The 27,868-nt window shown below is 38.1% G+C and overlaps 1 protein-coding gene across 2 annotated transcripts in view; it reads left to right on the forward strand.

Annotated features, from left to right (window-relative positions):
* Positions 1 to 27,868, forward strand: part of DACH2 (dachshund family transcription factor 2) — a 289,154-nt gene that overhangs the window by 183,022 nt on the left and 78,264 nt on the right. For both annotated transcript variants that reach the window (XM_068411860.1, XM_068411861.1), the window contains exon 3: positions 9,495 to 9,626. In XM_068411860.1, coding sequence (XP_068267961.1) covers positions 9,495 to 9,626 — 132 coding nt within the window. The remainder of the gene's footprint in view (positions 1 to 9,494; positions 9,627 to 27,868) is intronic.

Below are 27,868 nucleotides of genomic sequence, written 5' to 3' on the forward strand. Positions count from 1 at the left end.
CAGTTTCAGTTCAGTGAAAACATCTGAGGAAAGATTGGAGTAACATTTCTCCTTTCTAACGCTTCAACTTGTAGGAGGGGTTGGGTAAGGGATCTGCACAGCATGATCCTCTGAAGTCCATAGCGTTGGTCAGGCTGACTAGCAGGGGGAATATTTCAGCAATCCCGTCTGGTGAACGGTGCTGATCTTGACAGTATATTGAGGTTTCATCTGAAGTACTGTAACACAATGAATTTATGGAATTCGGTATTCGCTTAAAATCCTTGAAATACACCATTTTTTAAATTGTGATTCGAGACAGCTGGGACATAGCTGAGCTGTGCCATCTGATACAAACAAAAATATTTGTGTGGTATTTTCCAGTCACAAGAAGGAAGTAGCTTGAAATCGCTCACAAAGATATCCTTATTCTCAGAAGATCTTCCAGCCCAATTAATGTTACAAACTCGAGAGATTTGTGCCAACTCCAGATAAGCTTTCAGACTTTTTGGTACTTAACTGAAAGGACCTCCAAAAACTTCAGCGATTTCCCCATTGTTACTGCTTATGGGCAAGTGCTTTAAACCCACAGAAATGGATTTAATGGGAAAGGAATAAATGTGGAGAAAAAAATAACAGCAGCTAATTCTAATTTCAGATGGCAGCACATGCACCATGACAGACTTCTATGAAGACAGAGAAGTTACAGAATGTCCATGGTGAATATGAGGGCTGTTAGGTTTAAAAATATTTATAACGTAATTTTAGGTTCCCAGGAACCCAAATGTATTCTAAAATGGGTAACTAAGCCCTGCAATCAGAAGCAAACGCACTGAGCTCTGAAGCCCAAGAGAAGGTGGCCGTTAAGCCCTGTTAGTGCACCCAGGGCCCTGACACTGTGTGAGCTTTTCAGGCCATTGGGCAATCCAGGTTGGTTTGAATCTGACTCAAGTAAATCTGAGATTGCCCACCTGGGCTACGTCACTCGATGATAGTGCCAATGTCCTTATTTGTCCTTAGGCTGAAAGAATCACTGAAGCTTCCGAAGCAGCCCTGCTCTGCAGGTTGTGAGGCCTGTGTCGAAGGTCTGTTTTCCTTTGGGGGCTGATGATAATCACCTTTGTATTCTTTCCTGTGGCCTCTGAATATTTAACACTTTGGACTTAACATTTTTTTCCTATAAATGGAATTTATTTTATACGTTGCTCTCAGTGAGGTAATTTAACATGTTTCTGGTTTAGTTTTTAATTTTTCAAGTCCTTATCTTGAATTGTAATCTTTAGTCTATGACAGCATGATGAAAGCATAAGCAGATAGTTTGAGAATTTGGATGATTATGAGCATTAGATTAACTTGTCTTATCCTTACTGAAACCTGAGCCCTAATGCATGGATTTGTCACTCTTTTGATGTATGAAAACACTTGTTAAGTACACGACATAGTGTAAAGAGTTTTCATTTCATGTTGAAAATTTTCAATGACATGACTAAAGTTGCATCAGATACACACAGAAGAACATACAAATTATCTGTGTAAAGTGATTGTGATCTTTTCAACAATAATTCAGTGGCTGACATGTCTGTCTCATGTATGCTTCCATCTTCTGAAACCTGTAGATCAAAAGTGGGGTGGTCAGTCAATCAAATATACAGAGGAAGGTAAAGGTCACAGTAGTGCAGCATACTAAAAGTATTACGCATTACAGCCTTGACAAATCATTCTCATGGCATAGATCGTAAAAAAGAGCAGAAAATGTCACAAAATTAATCAATTCTCATGAGAGACACTGTAAGAATGGAGGAAAAAAAATGAGTGTAACCCTCTCAGTGCTCGTTGTGGTTCTGATTTTTCTGTTTCCCTCCAATAAGGTAAGCTGCAGTTTTGTTTGGCATAAGATACCGGATACCTTGTTGGATATAAGTCATGTAAAATATGTAGTTGGATATTGCTGTGTATCAGGTTGAACATGAGTGCTCATGTTAACGTAGGTTTAAGCACAAATTTGGGATTAAAATTCTATATACTTCAAACTGAGCCCCTTGGGTTTAGACAAGAAATCTGACAGGTCTTTGGACATCATATCATCATGTGGATCCAAGGATATGAAATATGTCTGGTACAAAGACTTGATCGAAAACGTTCATGTTAAAAATATTTCCCATCTTTCAGGTGGGTATTGGGGAGGATAAGATTAGGCTATACAAAACACAGAGGTTATAACTGGGGTGAGAAACCTCAAGAATAGAGGCAGACATGGTATGAAAGCATCTGGAAAGTGAACTCTCCCCATATTTTACAGTGAACACCCAAATTTGTAAGTATCAGGACTTTTGCTACTGCCTAAATATGTGTGAAATTAGAGAACGACAACCTGTTACTTCTATGAATTATTTCATGGAGCGGCAGGGATGTTTTGGTGTGTAAAGGTTTTAATCTTGTTTATGCTCATGTGAACTTTTGCATGAAATTATATTTTAGAATTAAAATAAGGTGAGCAAGCACACTGTGTTAAACAAAAATTACTGAGATTGAAAAATCAAGCCATCAAAAGCTCAGAAACGTTTGTGCAACCCTAATTCTGATCCCTTGAGCATTTGGCAACGTCCTTAAATTACGTGATCACACACTGTGTTTTTGCCCAGCCTAACTGCTTGGTTGGTGATAGAGAATCGATTGACCTGTGAGGGAAGCAAGGCTGTGTGATGAAGAGACCTATCTGTAGGTCTGTCCCTATCTATCTGCTGCAGAAGTGGAAGTTATGTGGGGAATGTTCAGGGGCTGCGCAAAGGCAAGGAATAAGGTCTCTCAAGTAACGGCTGGGTGACAATTCGCCGCAGAAGCCAGCGGGCTGGAGCTTCCCTGTGGAAGGCTAATTTCTCGCAATTCCTGACAAACTTGCATAATATTTGTTTGTTTTTTTTCCTCTCTCAGTAAGGTTCTTCTGCCATAGTATATGACATTTTAAAGTGGTGTGTTTAAAAATCAGGTTACTCAAAGATTTTAACTATTGTCTGAAATGTTTTGCTAAGTATGATCTTCAGTAGCCTCTGAAGTTTCATTAACTGAATGTGTTTAGAGAATTACTTTCTCTTTCACTTTGAACATGTAGCAGGATAAATACTGTACAAATACTTTCAAATTTTCTACTCTCAAAATCAATTTTTGCTGTTGTTTGGGGTGCTTTCCTGTTGCAAAATGGGAAGGGAGAACATATTTTTAAAATATGGTTGTAATACCAGAACGACTGGCTTCAGGTAATACCAGAACGACTGGCTTCAGGTATCAGAACAGATGAAAGAAACTCAACTGTTGTAATACATTTCTTGGCTATTGGCTACACTTCAGCTTGGCAATGTCAAATGGATGTAGCATGGAGTTCAGTCTGGGCTCCAAAGTGTTCTCCCAGGGCCTGGGGTGAATACACGCACAACTTAGGCCAAGATAAAGCTTTGCGCTACGGCGCTTACACTGAAATCCCATCCTCTGCCTGCAGTGGCCAATTACTCACTAAGCTCTCTCCTTACAGTCTCTCAAATGTTTCACGTTGATGGATGATTATGACCTATCCGAAGTGGTAGCCAGGATATCTTTGAACAGCCTTTGAAAACAGAACATGCACTAGAGCTAAAACTTTCCTATAGTTTCTAGTTGAGTCAGTTCACAGAAATGAAAGAAAATCTGCAATAAGCAGACTTATGTGCTTGGACCTGTCTCTAAACTGCTCTAACACTTTGGTCATTTTAATGTTCTTTTTCAAGGATTTGGTTTCAGTGTCCTTCGTGTTAGTAGCTGGGTTTTGCCTACCTGTTTATCACTAAACACAGATGATTCATTTCAGCTACAGAGAAGCCTCCACTTTCTAATGTGAGTGCTTAAATTAATTAGTAAACTCTTGCAGGCGTTCTGAAAACGTGAAGTACGTTATATGTATTTATTTTTATTCATTTCCTTATTGAAGAAAATGGGAAAGAAAGCATATCCTTTTCAGTCTTCCAAGGCCTAATTTATTGGATGTTTCAGAATTGTTTGCACTGTTTGCAATATGGTATCTCATATTAACATTTCATACTACCAGATGTTTCATTATTCCTGTTTTAGCACATCATACTTGACCCGTAGCAGCTTTGAATGCAAATAACAAACAAGCCGATGTACAATGCTTGACTGTTAGACTGAAATAATACGGCAAGGCTAAGCTGATTTTCATTTTTCCTTTTGAATATTATTAATTGCAATGTGTTGACTGTTAATTTAATTAAATGTTTTGTTTTAATATAAGACCATTCTTCAGTTCACTGACTCACCGTTTCATTTAATTAATTGCAAACCTCAAGATTTGATTACTCATAGTTCTCCTTTAGTTAATTTACTTGTTCACAGTTTTGACAGAAGAGCTTTCAAACTAATATGAAGGAGGGGCACAGTCTAACTAATTAGGGAACTGAAAAAAATAGCTATAACTAGAGTACAAGATTAGCAGATACTCAGGGTCACCTTTAAAATGCTCAGGGTCCTTGTGTTCACCATCAAAACCCAATTTTCAATGGCCAGACATTAGTTAAACATGGAAGATTCACTTGCGTGCAAGACACCCTGGGTACCTCAGTGCGGGAACGTGGTGGAGTTCTGGTTTCTTATGTCTCCAGGAAGGTGTTTGCTAATCAGTAAATTGTCATGTTTGCTGGAGGCAGGGGACACTGTCCCCTTGTTGCTTGGTGCTCAGGGAATTGGGTGGGTTCAGCACTGCTCTGTGATGGGATACTGGCCCTGAGGGGGATACACCACAAATGGTACCTTGGAGTTGCGATCTTTGGGCCGTGAAGTAAAAATGCTTTTTTTTTGTTTAAATAATTCCTGAGGCTTCACAGGGGAATACTCTTCAGTAGTCTTTTTGTCTGTGTAGGGGATATTTGTGTAAACAATTAACCACCAACTTTAATAGGATGCAGACAAGGGTTGGAGAAACCTCTCTGGTCTTCACACCCTCTCAAGTACTACAGGTACCTTGGCTTGCGGAGCAGAGGACGTGTTCGGTGGGTCCTGCCCTCACGGGAGCAGCCAAGCCTCACAGTACATTCAGGTCTGTTCCATCTCCAGCACCCCACAAGCAGCAGGTCTTTCCCAGAGCGATGTGGCATGCCATGTTGAGTAAGATGAGCATGGTCCTAATTTGGATCAAAAACCTTAATCTGAAACTGTTTGGTGCTTAGGTATGTTTTAACTGTGACTCAGAATACAATCACAGAATTTTACTTCAGTGCAACCTGAGCATAAAGTGTGCCGGTTGGTGAGTCCTTGAAGGGTTATTGCAGGGCTAAATTCGTGTGTTGTAAAGCAGAGTTACACAGACTTGTTGAAGGGAGAGTACACAGTGTCCTGACAAAACCGAAACTACAGCCTGAAGATTACTGATGGCAGTTGGTTGTTGTGCCATATGCACGGTGCAGTTGTACCTGAGCGCACACCGTCCAATCTGTTACGCAGCTGTAATCAGGATTCATACACAGAGAGCTGACCCAGAACACGGCTCTGAGAGTTCTGCATTAGCACTGGTGTGTCTCGTAAAGATCCCGACCAGCTCTTGGAGGAGCTGCTGTCTGTCAGCCAAGGCAGGACTAGCTCCAGCGGCCACGTGCTTGCGAGCAGTTCTGAAAACAAATTGTTGCAACTGTGACGAGACTCATGCTGCTGTTGTTGTTAGTATTGTAAAGGTTGTACTGTTTGATAATAAGTGGTACATAGTTTATTTCCTGGCTGTTTAGTGATGGATCACAGCTGGCAGAAGATAACTGAAGGAAGGGAAATTTAAAGTGTAAATGGAGAGAAAAAATCAGAAGCTTTGAAGTACGTAATCCAGCACGTTGGTTTTCCTAGTGATCTTTTTTTTTTTTAAGGTGAAAGTGGAGGGATAGATGTATATGTTACAGCAGTTTTCAAGCATGTTTTTCAAAGTGAGGTACTCTAAGTGAAATGCTGCTGATAATGATTCATTTGAGAGGATGGAAATGATTCTTCAGATCTTTGTAGATCTTTAGATAAGTCAGTTGAAGAATAGCACTCTTTGCCACAGCTAGCTGGAGCCGAGTCAGTTTAGAAAGGAGTTTTATTAATAGTTAAATTAAATAGTAGCTTCAGTAACGTTAGCTGTGGCAGTACCCTTAATTGAAGATTATGCCGATGGGTGATTTGCTGTGTGTTTTCTTCCATCATTTCAATCGGTAGCACACCCTTACTGCTGAGACCATTTGCTTTAAGCCCAGTTTTATTAGCTTTCAGAAATACTAAAGAATTAGTACACTGTTTCTTAAGTGCCTCATACAGTCAGATTCTGGGGCTTTTACTGCTATCACAGTTCAAGTAAGAAATTATAGAGACTGGGGAATAAATGAATGAAAGTATAAAGACTTTGCTGATACTGAGCTTAGAGGTTGGCCATGTCTGCCTCAAGTTTATGCTCAGGATCTTCAGGCTGTAGTGCTTTCTGCGTTAGGACTCTGCTTTACTCTTTAAACTTCTAGTGCTGAAGTAGAGTGACTTTGGTGTGGCAGATGGCACAGCATAGATTTCTGATACATCACTGTTTTGGCTGCTGTCCTTATGGCAGCTGTGGCTGGTTAGGGAGCTCAAAAAGGCCTGACAATAATTACCTTTAATTTCTGCAGGCAGCATCGTGGTGACTTTGGGACTGTGTTTATTCTTTTCTGTTTGTTCCTTCATACCCTTTCTGCCTTTGTTATGCTTCTGATACAGCTGTTCAGTAGAAGTTTCTGGGTTTGGTGGGTGTTGGTTGGGGTGGTTTTTTTGTTGTTTTTTTTTTTTTAATATACAGTGTCCTGGATAATTTTTTCTCTTATCTTTTCTCTGAACATTTTACTAAAGGTCTGAATTCACTTCCCATTCCCTGTTTATCTCCTTATCGATAGTTTCTTTGTGTATTTAAACTAAGTAAGGTTTTATGACTTACAGTATCAAGAACCTATAGAAATACTGACCCAGTTGAAAAGATTTACTGGGATATTGGTTCATCCATATGTATTTGGGTACGTAGAAATGACAAAATGTTATCATAAAACACTCCATGTTCAGACTCTGTATTTTTTGTAACCTTTAGAATGAATGTGCGTTCTTTGCAAATGGTTTAGAGGTGTAAAGTGAAAAGAGCAGGCTGTGAGTGTGTACGAGTTCTGAAAATGCTTTAGTGAGGGCTGTACCTCAAAATGTGGAATTGGTTGGGATAAGGAGGGAAGTGCAGATGTGCAGGTAGGCAGGCAAATCACGCAGGCTCCCGGAAATCTTAAAACCAGTAAATTCCCCAGAAGACTTGTGCTGGTGCTTTTTTTTTTTTTTTTTTTTTAAAAACTTCCTGAAAATAATGTGAAATTCCCTCAAAGAGCAATCCCACTTCCTTTCCCTAGGAAAAAAGTGGGAAAGTTTGGAGACTATTTCATCTTCTCCAGAAAGCACGTGAACAGTCTTATCACTGAAGATGTATTCTTCGATGGATTAGGTGTGAGTGAGGTCAGCCAGAGAGTTTGTAAAAACAGGAGTTTAAACATCAGGATTTTATATCTGCTTGATAAAAAACCTGTAGTATTTGCAAAAGTACTTTAAAGGATGTTAGAAAAAAAATTATTTTTAAATAAAAAGTGAGTGCTGTTATGGTATAGTGATCTGTATGAAGTGAGGACTGCATTAAATGACCTAAAAGACAAGATCGTTGATGATGTTTTCTGGACTTTTATATGTTTGTATTTAGTGTATAGTATACACTAGTGTAATTAATAATTAATAATAATGAAATTAATAGGGTTTTTATGTATCAATGACAAAACAGTAAAACAAGTGCCCAATTAGTGTAGGTAATATTTGTTAGATCTGGCATCAGTGCTTTGAGAATACAGGAGTGTGTAACTGCAGTTTGGTTTTGTGAATGTTGAGAAGCTCTTAGGCAAGACAGAATGACGAGGACAGATGGGCTGGAGAGGAGAGGGCTTGTGTCACTCCCATCTCCTTACATGTCATCTCCAGCTTACTGATGTTAATCAGGGATATCTTCACTGAAGTTAGCCAGATTGCTGTATCCATATGTGATAATACATGTCCCTCCTCCATGCAGTTGGAGTCTATTGATTGCTTGCTTACTTAAGTCATATTAAAATAATGAGAACTTTTGTGAAGCCTATTATAGGAGCAGCAGAGCTAATCTAAGTGTCAAATTCATAGCAGCTTTTAAAAGATGGTATTTTAATTTATGGATGTGTGGCAGTATAGGATATGAAAATTATTAGTTCACTTTAATCGGTATCTAATCTCTCAGTAAGCAGTACTGTGCAGAAACAGCAGATTGTTTAATTCTGTTTTGATGTGTGATATCTTTGTGGGTTGATACAACATGCACCACTAACAAAAAATCATGGGGTTTTTGGTAAAGCAGTTCAGTGATTTTTGTGGATCTATTGCCCAGTCAATTACAAGAGAGCTGAGGTGAAGCATTTAGCTTGTTTTTTAGCAAATGACAAAAGCAAGTCGTACTCTACGGGGAGGAGGACAGTAAAACCACGTAATCTGTAACTGAATGAATAAACAATTATACCTGTAGAGATCTTTTTGGTTACATGGCCTTATCCCCTATATTTTCCTGCAAGATAAATGAACTTCAGATAAGAGATTTTCAGATACATCTTGCCCAGAGTAAAAGTAATTTGATACCGTCTGGAAGAAAATCTGATCTTACTGACTTAGTCAAAATGATAAAACTTTAAAAGTTTGCTCTTATGAAAAAAGATATTGGGAGTCTAAATAATAATAAAAAAAATATGGTAATCATGGTAACCTGTAGCCTGATACTACTCAACTTCTCTTTTACTATTGGAAATTAATTGTTTTTTAGTCACTTGAAAATCTTCTACCTCTAACCCCCTTAATTCTGTAGATTTGTGCTGGTCTTAATGGTCTGTTAAAGGTGGGATCGAGTTTGTAATTACCCATATTGTACTTTTCTAACATTTCCAGTAGCAATAATATTAATCCAAACCAACAGACTTCAGAAAAAGACAAAATAATATTTGGATATATAATCTGATAGTCCAGCATTGATTGTTCCATGTTAAATTGAAATTAAGGAATACTGTATCCTACTAGTGTACTTGGAAATGTTGTTGCAGGTAAATAAGTCAAGCAGAAAGTGATCAAAGTGACAAAATGATCAAAGTGACAGGAAATTATATTTAAAAGTATAATCAAAAGGGATGCCATTAAATAAATATTTCTTTATGCTGTACATGTAAAAAAGGAAGAAATATGAAAGAATTAAAAAAACCTTAGAACGGTGTACTGAAATAACTCGATTTTAAAATAAAGATAGTGTTCAGAATAACATTACATAACTGGACTAAGAATGTGTATTGAATTTATGTGACTTCTCACTGAAAGGAATTCTTTTGTTCTTCATATTTTTCGGTGCTGCATTGTATGTTATGATATTGCATTTTTTAAATTTATTTATATTTTTCCAGGTCTGACAGCGGCTGCCATGGCAGAGGCTATGAAGTTACAGAAAATGAAACTTATGGCAATGAATAGCCTTCATGGAAGTGGGAGTCAAAATGGAACAGAATCAGAAAATGAAGAGCTCAATTCTAATGCAGGTAAGTAATGCCGTGCATGTGAGCTGGAGGGGAGCTCTTAACACCTGGTTTTGTGCATGGGAAACAAAATCAAAAATCTACCTCAAATTCTTGTGCTCTTTTATTTTGTAAGCTTTGCTCTGCCAGTGTCAAATCAAAACTACTGCACCCATTCCTCCAGTTTTCCTCCTAACAGCCACCTTCGCTAATTTTTTAAAAAATATTGGTGAAGGATTGTTTTCATTATGGTAAAATAAAGATATTTTAAACTGGTCCCTAAATATATTTGTCATAACAAAAGACTTCTCTGTTGGCAATAATACAGTGAGTCTAGATTTTTCCTGTAAATGATGGAAAGTTTCCAGAACATCAGGTTGTTGGAACTCATATTATGAGTTCCACAGTTCACTGGAGAAAGGTAAGGTAGGGAACGCTAAATCACCAACTTTCTGGCTTTTCTGCATTTTGTTCTTTCCTTGAACGGATATTTGCAAACCACAGCTGTGAAGGAGAGTCATGACAAACGTTTGTTATGGCCTACCTGGCTGGAATAACCTTGGGTAGAAGGCACTGACACTGAACACATGTTCAGTCTATAATGCTATAAGCATTAGTATCAACTTGAATGAAGCTCCCCGAGTCCCAGCTCCACAAGAGGAGGGTTCAAAGTTTAAGTCAGAAATGGGTCCTTTGAAGAGGGTGTTTCCTTTGTGTATTCTAATGCTCTTTTCAGGTGGATAGAAGAGATTTTTACTTGGATATTGCAGAGAACCTAGCATAAGATAGATCCATTTTGTCTCAGGAAGCTGCTAGATACCTGTTACAATAAGGGCAGGTTCACTTGGACTCACTTTTTTTGACACAAACCAAACTACAATACACTCTTACCGTTTAGGAAACTTATGCATCCTTTGTTTTCATTATCAATTCAAGAACAGAGGCATTGTCTGATCTCCCATTGCATTCAGATCTCCCATCAGCATTCACGTGTCTCTGAAGTCACATATGCGTCTCTGAAGGCGAAGCTGCTCTAACAGTTTGCTTGCTTGGATGATGTATAGTGTATATGCATTGTACCATCAAAATGGTAATTTATTAGACCAATAAAGCAGCAGCTGGGAGGTCTTAGACTCATTTTCTAAAGGAATAACTTTGAATTCATGACAAATTATGCACAAAGCAGTCTTTCCAAAAGTGGTATTGCCTTTTGCTAATTTTGTGTACTCATCTGTATTGAAGAAATCTGGCTTCTAATTCATGCATTAAACCCTTCCCCAGCTTTCTATTCTGTAGGATATGTATTTCTTATTCACCTCTCAGACCTTAATCAATTAGTGCATATTGAATTCAGGAAAAAAAAAGCACTGAAAAAGCATATTTAGTTTGTGTAACTCTTGTAGGCTGTATATAGTTCAAAATGAATTATGAAGTTTCACTGAATGCTGAGAAATATGACTGAAGATAGAATTCCTGCAGAAAAGCAAGAAAGCTTCATACAGAAAAGATGTAGGGTTTGTATTAGGGTTTGTAAAAGCTGCTGTACAAAAGCTTGCTAATTTGAATGTTCATGGTTTGGTGTGTTACCTGATACGGCAAAATCTGTATGCTTCCTATGGGGAGAATCTACAGCACGTTAATATTAGTATTTTAGGTACCTCATTGACAAGTTTTATGGGGGACTATCATACCAGCCTTTCGACAGTATGTCAAGAGTATGCATATTAAATGAAAGTTCTCTGTGATTCAATGAGTTCTACAAGTGACTCAGTACCAACTTAAATATTTGGAAAAATTCCCACTGACTTTAGCTGAAGTTACAGTGGGGTCCAAGGATTAAGGATATAGTGTCAGTTACGTAAAGATCTTTTCTCAATTCTTTCCCCTTTTCATTGCCTAATTCAGTAAAATTTGCTGGATCAAGTGCCAAAGTTGCTTGCAGACAGAGAAATAAGTCCTTAACAAAAAGAACTACAACTAATCATATTAAAAATCACCATTTCCCCTCTTTTTAGTATCTGCAATGCCAGCATTAGGGTCATTTTTGTAATGCATGGCTTCTCTCTTTATTGGAGGATTATTTTTTAAAGATTTACATTAAGCAGGTACAGCAGGATGTGTCAAAAATGTCAAAAAGGAAAACCAAAATGAAATGAATGTAAAACTTAATTATACATTTCACTGTACAAAATAATTGAGGAATTATCAAATATTCACTATAGAAAACTCATTGGAGACTGAGGTGTAGGGCATGAAGACAGTGGGCATTTTGTTTAGAAGCTGATATACATTTTGTAACTTTGATTCACTGTGGAGAGAACACCATGATAATCTTGTGTGTGTGAAACCTTTACCAAATGTTTGTTTTGCTCTAGACTCTTACAGTTTAAATGACTATTAAAAACAAAATGGGGATGCGAAATGAGAAAGAAAATTGAATTTTGAAATTTTTTTTACTAAGAAGAGGTAAAAAGAAACAGAGCAAAGGAGTCAGAAGCCTCATAAGCGAGAAAAACATTTTATTTTAGGAGAGAGACCTACAGTTTCTTTGATTTGAGGTTGTGTTTAATAGCTTCTGTAATGGCTGCAACATGACTCTGCATCTAGATTTCAGCATGAATAACAACCTGTTCGTGTTTCATTTAGCTCCAAATGAGAAATTCTGTCTTTTATTGTTTTAGGAAATTAGTCTGTGTACTATTGCTCCTGGAACTTTATAATTAATCACTAAAGGTTATGGCTGTGGAGAGTTTGTGGGAAATAGATGTCGGAATGATTATAATTGTAGCTGTCAAATCAGAAATATAGTTATACAGAGCAGAGGACCTTTTGCTTCCTTTGATTTTCTTTTTACTGTAACAAAGACTTTGAAGGGTTGCAGTTTTACTTAAAAAAAACAACTATAGAGATTGGCTTTTTACCTCAGTGTTACAGGTTGACTTCCTTGGATGAGCGTAAGATAGAGCACCACTAGGTATTTCACATTAGGATGTGTGCCTTCCTCCTCGTTCCATAGACTGATAGATGAGTGGAATAGTCTTTTTTGCTGTTGGTTTTTTTTTTTTTTTTTGAATTAAAAATGTAATTGATCAATATTAATTCCTGAATCTTTATTGCCAGGTTTTTTGGAAGTGTGTCATTATATACAGGCTATTGGTATAATAAAGAAGTGGTGAGGATGTCTTGTCATATTCATTGCAATCCCCATCTCTGTCTCCTGAAGTCAATATGAAATAATTTTGGATTTGCTTCTTTAGTAATGCCTAGAATGTCACTTCTGTAGTTTGTTTCTCTGTGTGTGTGCACCTATGATGATCGAAATTTTTCAAGAATTTCTGTATCTGAAGCCAGAATACATGCTATCAATTTAAAATCTGAACTCTCACTCTCAGGATCACTGACTGTAATTCCTCAGATATTATATTATATTGTTCCACAGGTGTGGAATTGAATCTTACAAGTGTGTCTAAGGAAGTGGGGAGTAAATGCGCCGCTTCTTTTCCTGCTTCTAGTCCAGCTGGCAGGTTTTTGCCATCAGGTCCTACCTACCTCCTTTTTGTGATATTACAATAATCTCAGTAATGGTAGCGTTTAGTACTGGAATATTCTACATGTTTAAAAAAATGCTGCAAGAGACAATACTGAAACTGTGGGGTAAAAAAGGTACCAAAAAGAAAAATTGCATGTATTTTTTTAATTGAAGTAATGTATTAGTTCACAGTGCTGTGAAGAATGTTGTTATACATTTGAACATTAATGTCCTCCTTCCACTCTCTCTGCAGAAGAGAGAGATTTTTTTGCACCTTCCTACTCATCATATGAAGTGTTGAAGCAAACTTCTCAGTTGAAAATCTCATATTTAATCTGGTACTACAAGTTCTCTGGCGCCACAGTCCAGCCGATCTGTGCTAGCTGTTCCTTGTGGCTTAGTGTCTGTCTCCATCTCCTTGTAGGATCTAGGAAAGAAGGTTGAATTTAGAGGAGTACATAGTTTGGGACATACTCTCTGGAAGTGGGAGATATTACATCCCTCTGAAATCTCAAATTCACAGTGGCCATAAGTCTTTCATAATCCTGTTCCTCCTTTGGCTACTCCATGTGAGTCCTTGGAGATGAGAAGGTTTGTTGGTGGCACTCTGCATCCATCTGAGGATTGCCTTGAGTCCAGAGGGTTGCCATAGCTAAGGCAAGTCATGCTGTAAAGCGTGACTGATGATACGTGCCAGGAGCGATGTGGCCTTTCATATTCCACTTTGGAAAATAAGTAAGATCAAGAGTTTGAAGCTGGCAGCTGAAGCCAGGTATGCTGGATGCGTGTGCAGATCTCTCAAAGCCCAGCCACGTAATCAATTTTCTTGTTCTGTAGAAATAAGATAAACAAAACAAAACCTCTCTGGTTGCACAAAAGTGTTTATAAAGATCATCTGTTCCATCATCATGCAATACTAATATTAGGTGAAGTGTATTCTGGAAATTAGCATATAATTGCCTAGGGAAATTTGAAACTTATTTGAAATCGGAGCTTTTTTTATTTAATAGCATGGCAGCAGGTAGTTTGTACAAGTATGTGATAGAACTGGAACATGAAGGATAGATTGCAAACTACAGTATTGGTGATATTACCTGTGCATCCTTTAAGGATGCTGCGTTACACGGCTGCGTAAGCAAGGAGGGATCAGTGCACAGCAATCCGTGACAGTACCTGTTTGTTCAAAACCTCAGTGCAAAGAATAAAGCAGTTATTTCCTTCTGGTGGCTTTTGGAGTTAGCATGCATGATTTAATAAATGTGTTTTGCTTTCCCAAGAGAGATATCAAACAGTACTAAGTGTTTCAGTGGTGTTTCCTTAGGAAGTCAAAATGTTATTCTGTATGTAGAGTCTTGTTGCCTAATTTCCAGACAAGGAGCTAAGTTAGGCAGAAAAGAAAGGAAAAACACCCTGGCTTGTGGCATGTGAGGATCAGAGAAAAAGCTCTTCATAGGGAGAAAAAAAAAAAGTGTTATCTTTTTATCCTTTTTTTCCTTCAGTACCTGCCATACAGTTTTCTCATAAATGCAAACATCCTTCACAATCTGTTTAAAAAACCACAAATACATCACTCAGTGGAATATTTAAGGAACCATCAGGAGGGAAAAAACTCATTGGTTTAATGGAATGCTGTCAAGGAAAATCAGCATCACAAACGACACAGGGGCAGAATTGATACTTTTGCACTGACATGTTAAAAGAAAATCCCATGCATTATTTAGAAAACCCAGAAATCTGTCAGCTGTATGATTGCCGAGTTAGCAGAAGCAGGAGGATGCTGCTCAAGTTGAAAAGAAATGCGTAGGCACAGATCCATATTGTAACCTTTCATGTTCTCCACCCACCATGAATACCCAGCTATTACACGGTCAGCATTTTTTAGTTTTTCTCTTTTAAAATTTTCAAGTGCTTGAAAAGTCAAAAGAGGTAGGTCTTTTATTCTAAAAAGCAGGATGCCGAGGCTGTTATTTTATTGTGAGAGTAAATTGACAAGACCAGAGAACAGTTTTTTTTAATCCTTGAGTGCCGTGCAGACTTCATGAAGTCATTTTTCCTGTTGTTAAAGCAAGTATTTTTGTGTTACATGAGCAGAGGGTTATTGTTTCAAAGATGACAATTTTATTTAAAGAACACAAAACATTCATGCCATTTTAAAAATATAACCAGTCAAAACTACTATTAATATTTTTAGAATCAGTTGAAAAGCTAGTGAAGCATACATTTAATTTTATTTAATTGTCCTTTTGCCAGGAGGAGTATATAAAGTCTTGAAATAAGAGAGAATTTAACATGTTTTGTTTTCTGTGCCATCTCATCCAAAAACTAGGCTTGTTTGACTCCAGCCCTAGTAGATATTTTAAAACGTTTCATCCTAAAAAATTGACACATCTGTGCTATTTCTTCAGACGTGTGCCTGCGTTGGTCTTGGTGGGTGTGAAGATACTTGCTTTTCATGCTGGAGGTTGAGCACGTAGTGGCTCAGTGGATCTCCCTGTTTGCTGTGTGGTGAAGGGAGGTGAGCTGCTGGTCCATGGCCATCAAACACAAATAGATTGCACACCAGGATAGATAGGAAAGAGGATGACGTTTTTGATGTGCTTTTTTTCCTCAAGTACGCAGGTGATGTACTGTGAGTATGGCTTGTGGTGTGGCACATATTACACGGCCGATGGGACCAGGCTGCAGGTCCCATCTTAAAAGATCTCCTGGAGATCAGAAGTGAGTTCGGGGTGCTTCATGGCTCCTGTTTAGGCCCCTGGGCAACGCTTCTTCAGAGCTAACTCAGCGTGCAGGCAAGGGAGCAGCATGCTGAAGTCTGATGTATGAATGAGGCTCCTCTAGGTAATGAAGGCATGTATGGCCCCATAGGTGACTGGCTGTGAGAACAAGCTCTGCATAAGAGTGTAGATCCCAAGGCCATAATACTTAAAGATTCACGTAGTGATGCAACTTGGTGGTTTTCAGGACGTGCTTCCATATATAGGGTTGGAGGTGTGGTTTCTTGGAAGGTTCTTGAACCCACTTGCAAGTGATATCTAAGAAGTTGTAAGTTTGCTTTTTCAGTGCAAATGGAGTGAAGGAACTAAAACGTTCACTTAACACTGAGGCTTTAAAAAGCTTTACGCATTGCTGCTTGTCAGAAAATGTCCGTGGTTGCTGAATGATAGAGTAATGGATTCCCTGCAGATAATGTAAGTGGGGCCTTCCTGGAGCCAGCAACTGATAATTCTGGAGGAAAAGGTTGATGTGCTGTTTTCTTTTTTAAGATACAGCTCCTCAAACATTAGCCAGGAAGTGATAAGCTGTTTGTTTGGTTCGGTTGCACCTTGTTTGTATTCTTCTATATTCTCTTCTGTTTCTTCCTGATGGTGATGGCTTTCATGGGCCCTCCAATTATCCCAAGAACCTGGTCTCCGTGTGTGAAGCTTGGAAACAAGATGCACATATCTCTTTCTTTGGCAAATGGGGTTTTTTTTTTGGCAAGTGAGTGTCAGTGGATAGTTCCTGCTGTGTTACCCCACCAGTGGGCAGGATTTAGTACCAAGAATTTTAAGATGCTTTAGTGAACCACAGTTTCAGTGGAGTGCAAAAGTGAATTTGTTTATCTGCAAACTATTTTAAGGTCTCATTTTAGATAGATCCTTAAGCAGTTACCTAGTGAATGCACGTGAGTACTTTAACTGTCTTTTTGAGAGTATTCTTCTTCATTTAAATATGAACGTAAGTACTTTATAGTAAATGTATATGATTCACACATAAATGTTGATTCATCAGCTAATATTTACATATTTGGATTGACTGACACCCAGCTGAGAAATATGAAGTAGCTCTGGCTGTAGTTTCAAAACTAATAAAGAAAATAGAACTTCGAATAACTTCTGAAAATGAAATTCTGTGTGCTTTTCTCTGTAACTTTGGGGTGTATTTTTCTCTGAGAGGAATTTCTGTTTCAGATTTTTGATGCTTATCTTAAACATGATGAAATGAATTGATGTTTATGTAACATCATAAGCTAATTAAACTATTTTAAAAATCAAGCAAATTTAGGTATTATCTTATGTAGACTTCTTTTTAGAAAAGGTCTTATTAAATCTCTAAGCTCTGGTTTGTGTGCACGCTTTTTGAGTGAGTAATTCTCAAGGGTATATTTTAAATGGATTCATTATAATTAGATGCTGCTAAATGTTTATGAATGGAGAATATATATACTTGTAAGTTTACATTTGAACACTTAAACATCTCACACGATCTACTTCCTCAGTGTATTTTGGCTGTTATCTTATTTGAAGTCAAAGAACTGCTGTTCCTTTTTTCCAGAGCATAAAACACATTTTTTTTCATAAAGACGGAATGCCTTACAATGATTTCTAACTTTTTCTGGAACAAATTTAATATAGAAAATCAAGATTCATAGATATTAAAAAAACCCTTCCTAATGCCAAATAAAATGCCTCGGGGTGCACACAGCGTAATCATAAACAACCTCTCTAGATTCTTGCCATATCTACTATCAGAACTAAGTGCAGCAAAAGATAAACTAATGACAAAATGCAAATGGTATGGCTAAACTGCGTAGAATTGAGAGCTTTCACGTGTCTGTCACCTTTCAGATCCTTTACAAATATATAGTCTCAGAGTGCAGAGGTCTAAATCTTCAAAGCTTGGAAAAGAGAGGTGCAGCATGAACTAATCTTCATTTTTTCCCCTATCTTCTTACAGCAGCACTAATGGAAATGTATTTTGTTTAATGACTCTGAAATCCTGTTTGTAATTAGATGTGGGAATTGGTCTTACTTTGTAACAGATGATACTGGAATAATAATATGAGAGATGCTATGCTGAGACCACTATCCTCCTAAATCTATATCATTTTTCATTTTATTGACAGGAAATGTGTTCCTTGAACAAAAGAGATTGATTTTAAAGAGTAGAAAAATACTGTCCAGCGAAAACTGAAATGAAAACATTTTAGCATTACTTTTAAGTGTATCACAAGAGTACATTAACCTTTTAGCTTTATTTTTAATTTTAGTAAACAGTCTTATAATTGTTGCTTTGTCACCGATATAATCTTGGAATTAATGCACCAAAAGGTAGGGAACTTTAATTAATGACAGGGTCCATACAATTAAAATGCATATCATATTTCAGGAGGATTATTCAAAATAATTAATTTTGTCTGTTAAAACACTTTTACAGTCGTAAATGAAGTAATTAAGAGTGGGCACAGAACACGTGAGTGCAGGCTGGGCTCACACAGTCCCTTCAGAGTATTAGTCTTCTTCACCAGCTCTTGATGTCATAAATCATTTTGGCCACTGTAGAGCCAAGGCTACATTTTTTCCTTGGTTATAATTTCCACATTCGTTAGTAGTAATAGATATTTGTGATCAATATCAACCTGCCGAAGGAAAGCAGGTTGCTCAGAAGTGTCCCTCGTTAAGACGCGGTCTCATGTTCTCTGCGAGGCACAGGAACTGCCATAGCACTGTAGGGAGCAATACTTGCCAGAAATGGGCCAACATTAGGACTTTTCGGTGTAAATTTTTATTAAGACCAATACAGATCAGATGCATTGAACTTGAAAAGAAAACAACATTCCAGTTTAGACATTTTAGTAGGCTTCTGCAACTGCTGAAGGACACGGTAGGAAGAGTACTGTGCTGCCCTTTAGGAAGCAGAGGTACTCTCTCTGCAGGCAGGCGTAGGGTGAGAAGGCAGCTCCAGGCATCTCTGCCTTTCGGGTTTTGGTGCTTAGTGGGAAAGGGAACGAAAAAGAAAAGCGTGGTCCAGATCTACCTCTCTGAAATGCATTTTGTATTTTATGTTAAACCATTGTCGGATAAAAGCAAAAGTGGTCCTGGGAGCAGGAACCATCAGCTGGTGGTCAGATTACCTCTGGCAATTAGGGATGCCAAAAATGCTGAGAAGTACACTTGTGTCAGCTCAGTGACTTGCAGATTTTCCACCGTGCTACCAAAGAACAAGAACAGTAAAGTACCATATGTCAAATACTTTTTTTTTTTTTTGAGGTCCTTGTATCTACTCTGTTTCAGCAGCATCTTGTCTGCCTATCATTTTTCACAAAGCAACATATTTGTTTAAACACTATGGTGTATTAGCGTGCTTCACCAATGTGTTTTAGTTCCCCGCTTCAGTATGTCAGGGTGTAAGGAATCCAGTACGTAAAGAATTCCAGTATGTTAGGAAAAGCAAGTATCAGTGATGGTTGCCTTTGTTAATATTAGTGAGTCAACTTCGATCTCACATTAATGATATTTTAACAATAAAAAGTACTTTAATGTTTTAATTACATTTTAAAGTCTGGAACATTCTTGTTTCTTGTTAAGGCATATAGAAGTTAGGATGAAAACTAGCATATTACCTTTGATGCGAGCCACATGCTGAGAGTCCCCCAAAGGATGTCATTGATGGTGATACAGCTGCCAACAGCAGGAGTCTCATGAATTACAATTTTAATCAGATTTTTTTAAAAACTCCCCTAACGTACAGTTAATTTACGTTAGAGGTAAGAGATGTTTGTGGTGTGATCATTTAGAATATTTTCTCACTCAAAAGAGTAGCATTAATCCAAAAAACATTTTAATAATGTGAGTGTTTAGTTAAGGATTCAGCACTAGATTTTTGCAGGGTGCCCTGAACTGACACTTTTGCAGCTGAGATTCGATAGCAGTTTTACTTGCAACAGTTGGTGCTGTTTAAATGTCTAGCTGATTTGTGAATTTGATGAGACAGAAGTCACAGTGGTCTCAAGTAATTCTGCCTTTACTTGCACCCACAAAGTAAGAAGCATCCCTTAGTTCTGGAGTAGGGACTATATGGGTAAACAGGACAGACACAGATCAGAACCTTAGTGCTTTTTATAGAATACCTTGGCTATCTTGAATAGTTATGTTCAAGTTCTGTTTTCCTTTAATAAAGTTTTGATCCATACGAAAATCAGGATTATGCATTTATTTCTGTGATTTTAAAAGTAAGCACCTGGCAGTTTTGCATAATAGGTTATGCTTTCTCTTCCATGTTCTGTTTTAAAAAAAGATGGAATCCAAAGCTGTGAGTGACATTTTGGTAGAATTTTAGCACGTACAGTCATTACCAAATTAAAAATAGATACAGGTGGGTAGTCTGTGTTTTTAGCTCCTTTAAAAAAAAAAACAACCCCTGACTGTATATAAGAGCAGCAGTTTGTCAGATCGTTCTAGTTACAACTGTGAAAGACCAGCAATGTTGACTTGGACCAAGAGTAAATGTACCTTTATCACCGGTGTGTGTTAGAAATCTTTCATTTCCATGGCTGCAAATTCTTTTTATCAAACGAAATTCTTATTCTTAATTTTTTAGAAGCTTAATTGAAATTAGTAAGATCACTGAAGAATTTCAAAACTTTGTCCATTTAGTCATGGGGAAGAAAATCTTGTTGGCACCATATAATTGAAGCTACTAATTTGTCCATAATCTAAAGGGAAAATGCATGGATTTTTAGTACATGTTTCAAATGCCATCTTAATTTGTTTATCTTGGAAATGTAACCAATATGATGTTATCTGGTAAGTACTAATGTGTTTTAGGATGGCCAGTTTGTATTAGTTGTTGCAGATACGTGTTTCATCTTGGGAGGCACAGTGAGCAGGCACCTAATGGTTTTAGAAGAGCAGTATCTTCTCAAACTGTGCCTTTACTTGGAGAGGAGCAGGTAGGGCTTTACCTGAACCATTCTTGTAGCTGAAGAAGAGACCATAACGTAGGACGATGATCCTGTGCTGTGGATAAGCACTCCAGGCTGTACCCTGCGATGTGGTGTATTACGTTGCAGCGTACAGATCTTGTTCAGGTAGCGGATGTCGTTTAGCGGTGGCAGGGTGAGTTCAGGACAGGCTGTTTCGCCCTGCAGTTTGGCACTGCCTTGGGGTCTGGTCTCTGTATGGCAGTTTGCAGTGTTTAGGATCATAGGAAAACAGAACTTTCAGACTTGTTTTCTTGTGCACGCTCTCAATGAAGCAAGAACTCTGCCAGCATCGTGTCTGACTGATAGTTGTCAGCTTAATTTTAAAAATTTTGTAGGCTTACTAATTATGGCCATTTTTCCTAATGTTTAACCTAAGTCTTCCTTGTTAGCCTGTCCTTGCTGCTTCTTTTCTGTATACTGTGGGTATGGAGAACAGATTTATTCCCGTTTATTACTGAACATGTCTTTTACCTCGTGAAGACTGTTAGTCTCCTATTTGTCTTCCCTTCCCTACATTAAACAAGCCTGCTCTTTTGAACGTGCCTCACACTGATGATTTTCTAGGTCCCTGGTCAGTTCTCACTGCGCTCCTCTGGCCTCTCTCCAGGTGATTCATATCCTGCCGGTTCCCAGCCCGACGCAGTGCGTCGGTCAAGGCCATGCCAGTGCTCAGGGCAGCAGTGTAGAACAGGATAGGGAGAAAGACTTTCTCCCAGTTGTACATACAGCTGTCTCGTATAAACGTGTGAAACTCTTATTCTCCTGACATTTCCTGGAAGCAGGATACTGCTGACCTGTGTTCACCTGCAGTCTACTATAGCCCTTAGATTTTTATTTTTTTTTAATATTTGTAGCAGAAGAGCCACACAGGCAGTCAAACCCCATTCTGAATTGGTGAGGGTGGCTATTCCAGCCTTTCATCTGTCCTGACCAAATTTTCATGTTATAACCCTTTTAAATGTTCACAAAGGTTTAGATAAATTCTAATAAAGATCCAGAGTTTTGGATAGGTTGGTTAATTCTGCTGTGTATGCTTATGATACAGACTCTAACGTGCTAACATCTGCCCTTGAATGTGAAACATTTGATTGAGTTTGGCCATTTTATAGTTCTCTCTGTCATTGCCGGGTGACTGGAGGTACATTCTGAAGGTAAATTTAAATTGATAGCTGAAACTGAAAATCAACATTTCCTGTTTAGATCATGTGCATTTTTTAAGGTGTACAGAGCTATCTGCAATTAATGCTCTTTGTTGTATATCTTCTGTATTTACAGTATATTTGACAATAAAACCTTTTTTGACATTTAATCAGTAGCAGAGTTGTTCCGCTCTCATTATATATTCATGAACTTTATCACCAAGACAAGACATAAATGTTGAGCTTGCCTTTAAGATCAGACACGCATTGATATTTAAAACCTAGAAAATTGGGGGGTTTTGCATCTGTTCTGCATTTGTACAACATAAAAATGAGACTAGATTCTTCTTTTCAAGGTGGTGCTCAGGCAGTAAGGATGGAGACAAGTGAAACTTTGGGACTAGTGAAACTTGCAGTGTATCTGTAGGAGAGCTGTGCATTCAATTACTAATGTCATGGGACACGAGAGGCTGCATTCTCCCCTTTTCCTGTAAGGCATTAAATGTTAGTTAAATTGTGATTTATTTTCTCATATTTCAGATGGAAATTGGAAAGGTAGTAGGAAGAAGTGTCTTGCAGGTTCGTATGGATCTGTTTTCTGATTGACCGTCTCTAAGAATTTGATGTGAGGGGGATTTTGGGATTTCATCCTTGAGAAATATTCTCCCTCATTTGTACCACCTCTTGTATTGTTCTTGATCTTGACAAAATAGGTATTTTTTAGAAGTTGAATCCCACTTTATTCCCGTTCTCTGTAAAATCCTAAATCCTGGGAGGAAACTCCTTTAGAAAACACTAGAATAGCTAGCATGAGTAAGATTTTGAATTTCAGTTTTTATAAATACCAAATATATATCGTTATATACTGTATGTTAAATAACACTTCTGTGTTAGTGAGAGATTGAACTTTAATAGAAAAATATTATCTATACAGAAGGGCATTTGCATGAAACTTGTATGTATCTTCTATTTAGGAGGATAATCTCTAATGAGCCTCTGAATTTAAACTCTGTGATTCTGTCTGTAGAAGAAATATTTGCATTGTCCTATTGCTAGCCACAGATACTCATTTTCTATCCAACTAACTAACAGCTCTTCTTTCTTTGAAACTGCCTTGAATAATTACAGCCCAAACCCTGCCCCTGTACTACATAAATGGAAAATCCAAGTCATCAGATAGCAGTGAATCTTCAGTTTGGATTAAAAAAACCTATTTTATTTATTAGATGCAGTTATGGCACCGAAATAAATGGTTGGTGCAGTTACACAACATCTCACCTTCAAAATTTAATCATCTACAAATGCCATTTATTTTTCATAAGCTCCTTCCCTTTAAATATGATTCATTAAATATCCCTTTTTTTTTCCCTGCTGTTTGTTCATCTATTTTGGTTGTAGACTCCAGGCATTTATTTCCCCTCTGTCTTAACGTATGGTGTGGTTGATGTAAAAATATTTTAAAGTAATGTTCATACTATTTAAATAATTTCAAATTTAAAGGTGAAGTTGCAGATCATAAAATCATAGAATCATAGAATGGTTTGGGTTGGAAGGGACCTTAAAGATCATCTAGTTCCAACCCCCCTGCCACAGGCAGGGACACCTTCCACCAGATCAGGGTGCTCAAAGTCTCCTCTAACCTGGCCTTAAACACGGCCAGGGAGGGGGCACCCACACCTTCTCTGGACAACCTGTGCCAGTGTCTCACCACCCTCACAGCCAAGAATTTCTTCCTAATATCTGTTCTGCTGTAACTTTTTACAGTTTTGTCCTGGAATTTCCATTGAGGCTGATTTCTTTACTTTTCAAGAAAATTTGTATTTTCATTATCGTCCAATTCCAACACATGTAATCTAGAGCATCCCCTGCAGATAGGAGCTCCTCCAGCGTGCAGCAGCAGTTTTTGCAACTGGCAAAAAGCCGTATGTTCCCACTCCCCAGGAGGGGAGGGATAGTGGTGGAAAAAGATTCCTCAGCAGAAAGTGCGTCTAGTTTTACTCTCCTGTGGTTGATTGTAGCTGTCGAACGGCTCTGAGTCCCAGCAGTTTGGGAATAAGGCAATTTCCTTTCATCTTGCTGGTGAGCATATCTTTTGCACAGTCATCAAGAGCTGAGGCTCGGTAGTTTTTACCTGGCTTTTTCTGATTCAGAGTGTGAATCAGTAAAGAGGGAGCTGAGGAGGGTCAAGAGGAATGATTTTTTTAAGGGTTACTGATAGCCACCAGACTACCTTTGCAGATGCTAGTATTTCCTCTCCTCTGTATGTTTGCAGTTGAATGTGGTCTGAATTCAGGGGTTGAATTTGAAATTTGAAGTACGCGTGTGGCAGCTCATGAGGTGTGTGGCAATACCACGGGCTGGATAGACAGTTGCCTCACAGCTCCTCCATTTTTAGTTATCTTAATTGTATACATGCAATATCTTCTAATTCAATTAAGACTAGCAATATTCCACATTAGCCTGTCTGTTAAAATCCACGCAGTATACTATAAAAAAGTCATTAGTTTGGTAATATCAATTTAACAAGTTTTAGCTCATTAACCTTGACACCAGCAGTGCTGGAGAGAGGAACCTTTTGATGTTGTTGTTCTCAGCATATACCAGGGAGCTCTGAAAATCTCTTGAAATCTGTGGCTACTATCCTCGATCATCAGTTTTAGCTGCGTGTTAGCTCTTTTATGGAAATACTGTAGTAAGCCACAAATTACATCTTTTCAAGTCAACTTTATAGATTGGGGTAGCATTTATTTAGAAAAACATTTTTTCTGTTAGGAACTTTCTGCGGTTTTTAGATGGTCCTTCCACAGCATGCCGGCTATTTCCTAGGTTTCATTTTTCGGATATAAACCATTCCAACACCCCTTTTAAAAAGCTTACCTGAAGTGCGGCAGATGAATATTTGTGATAACAACTAGTAAGACACTAATTGCTGAAATGCTGCTTCAGTTACTTCTTTTTGCTTTCCAGGTTCACTTTTGAGAAATCAGTTACCTTTGTGATAATATTGTTGTTTTACCTTTAGAAATCTTATATAATACTGCTGTAGGTACCATCATAGAATAGGAAAATGAGCAATCATTTAAAAGTAGGGTACAAATAAATAAAGGAAAAAACTCTCTCTAGCAGTCAAAAGGCTGTTGTTTATTGAATACTTACATTTATACTCAAACTGGCTGTGTCTGAGTTTCCGAACTGAGAAGAGGTAGAGCAGAACTCGTGTTTAGCCTCGTAATACAGCTGTAATCACAGCGGCATTTGAAAAACGACGAGAAGGGATTTTATGAAAACACAATGTATTTTCTTGAAATGTCTTCACTTCATCCCTTGCAGTTATCATGAGTCTGTCATGTTTTATGATTTGGGGACGGGAGTTTGATGTAAAGAGAATTACCATCTACCTCTGAGGAAGGGCTGTGTGAATGGAGGAAAAAGAAGGTGGTCTTATACGAAGGTTTTAATGTGGAAGTGGGAAAACAAAGCAAGGTGAACGTGGAAAACAGGATATTTCATTTTCAGATCTTTGTCCTATTCGTGCCAGTGTAAAATTTTTCATGTGTTTATTTCTGTGTTATCATCTGCCTTTCCTTTGTTTTCTGGCTCGCTCAGTCAGAAGATGCCTTTTGCTACCTTTTAGGTTATGGAAGTATTCTTGAAATTGCCGTGCTTTCTGTGTCCAGTAACCTGTTGAAGTTAGGGAATGGTTTTGATCCTTTCTCTCCTTTTGCCTGTGCTTAAGTGAGTCGCTGTCCAGATTTTTGCGGATTCTGCCCCTTCTGAAAATCCCCCCTGTCCTGGTCCCTCCTGCCTGGCCAGAGCACGTGTCCCTCAGCCAGCAGTTCTTCATACGGCAGCTAGTGCATCGCTGTGGGTGAAGGACAAGGGGCACGCTGAGGTGTAAAGAGGTCAGGCAAGTCTTGCAACGGTTTTCTCAAATGCAAAGTAAAGGCAAGTGCTGGACTGGGCATTGTTGACTGCAGCAGTGCTGAAACATGTCAGGAGCACCCACGGAGTCGTGCATGTTGGCGTTGTTTGAGAGCACTCAACCCTGCGTGATCCCAGGAGATGGAGGCTGCCAACGTGAGTGTTGGGAAGTGTGTACAGCTGTGGTGCAGGTGTGAGAAGGCAGGGCGGAGCTGGAGGGAGCCGCTGCCGTCTCTCCAGCCAGGCCGTGGGTGTTCGTTGCCAGCGGAAAGCCAAAGCTCTGCTCAGTGTGACTGACTTAATGTGTGCGCTGTACATGGTCAGTCACAAGATTAAAGATTAACTTGGAATACTTTGATAAAATGTTGAGCCAGAATATGGGCAGAGAATAATTTCGCTCATTTACAATGTTAACGAGAAGGAGGTTTCAGTAAAAGACTAGAGGTGTAAAATATGCAATTTGAATATTGCAGACTAATAAAAAAGTCACTTTTCTGAACTATATGTTAAAAACTTCTGTTATATAAAGGAACAGTTACCTCAGCCAAATTTTCAGCTTTAGTTAGACAAAACAAGGTCCATTTAAGCTTAAGTATAAACTATTCTTTTTTTTTTCTCTGCCATGTTTGCCTCATAAAAAGTGAACTATTTTTTTTTTGTCTTTTGTAGAAATATCATCCAAAATGAAGAAATGCATTAGATAAAGCTACACTGAAATTTTGGTTGACCTCTAGGTAGTGGGGAAGAGTGCAGTGTTGAGATTGAGAAAGGTTTTGCATATGCAAAAAATACACGAGGAGACTTTGTAATTGCAGAAGTTCTGTGAGTTTGAAAAGGGATAAATTCAGGTGTTTTCAGCTTTGAGAATATATACAAGAACTGTACTTTACAATACAAAGCAACTGTGTCAAAAATTCATGTTACAAAATAAATCTATTAAAGGTCTTAAAAGAATAATAATTCAACATTTTTCTTCCAAAATTTACCAAACTCCTTTCTGTGCATAGGAGCTAGGCTTTGTCTTTATCCAAGAACTGTTTTTGAAGTAATCCGTAAAGTAATTTTTTAAAATGGCTGAAGACAATATGGATGCAGGAAAAAAATACAATTTTATGAAGTCTGTCATCTAAGGCCTAATTTAGATACAATCACCTGTATATGAAAGCAGAAAATTAGCATATGGTGGGTAGTTAGGCAAGCATGTCTGTAAGCCAAAGCTGCCTCTGTAAATATTGGGTTTTTTTCTAAAAGGGATCTTACATTATTTGGCATTTATGAAAGACTATGTTAAAATCTTACGTGAAACATACAGTGGCATTTCTTGTGGCAAATGTATTTTTTTTGTATGTTTACATCAAACTATATATGTGCACATTTTTATGTGTACATGTATGAATGTATCTCAATGTATTTGAAAGAAGAACTACAAATCAGACTGCAGATTTGTGCTTTCTGATTTGGAGGTTTGTAGTCTGACCGTGTTCACTTTGGATTTAAATACCTTTCAAGGTATTCAAGCTTGATTACTTGGCCTCACCTGAATAATATAGCTTAGAAATAAGGCTCATATCTGGGTAGCTGTCTTCATATTATATTTACGACTAAAAATCTATCACTTCTAAGATCTTTTGTGGAGTAAAATGTGTATTGCAGACATTTTACTTAAGGTTTTTTGCCCAGTATTTTTAAAAGCTAGCACAATTTCAAAAATGGAGGTCCAGCTGCAAGATGTGGGGCTGGACTTTAAAGAATCTGTATTTCAGGGGGGTCATGCTCTGGGGTGGTTGTTTGACCAGTTATGTGCATAGAGGATATTTACCGAGTGAGACAGCAAGTATCCCTATCAAAGATGTCTGGAGTTGTAGAACAATCAAGGCTCTCCGTGGCACTGGGGGAGGCAGAAGCCTTCGTCCTTTTGGTCAAGCCCACA

This window comes from Nyctibius grandis, chromosome 13 (genome assembly GCF_013368605.1).
Source record: "Nyctibius grandis isolate bNycGra1 chromosome 13, bNycGra1.pri, whole genome shotgun sequence".
Lineage (NCBI taxonomy): Eukaryota > Metazoa > Chordata > Aves > Nyctibiiformes > Nyctibiidae > Nyctibius > Nyctibius grandis.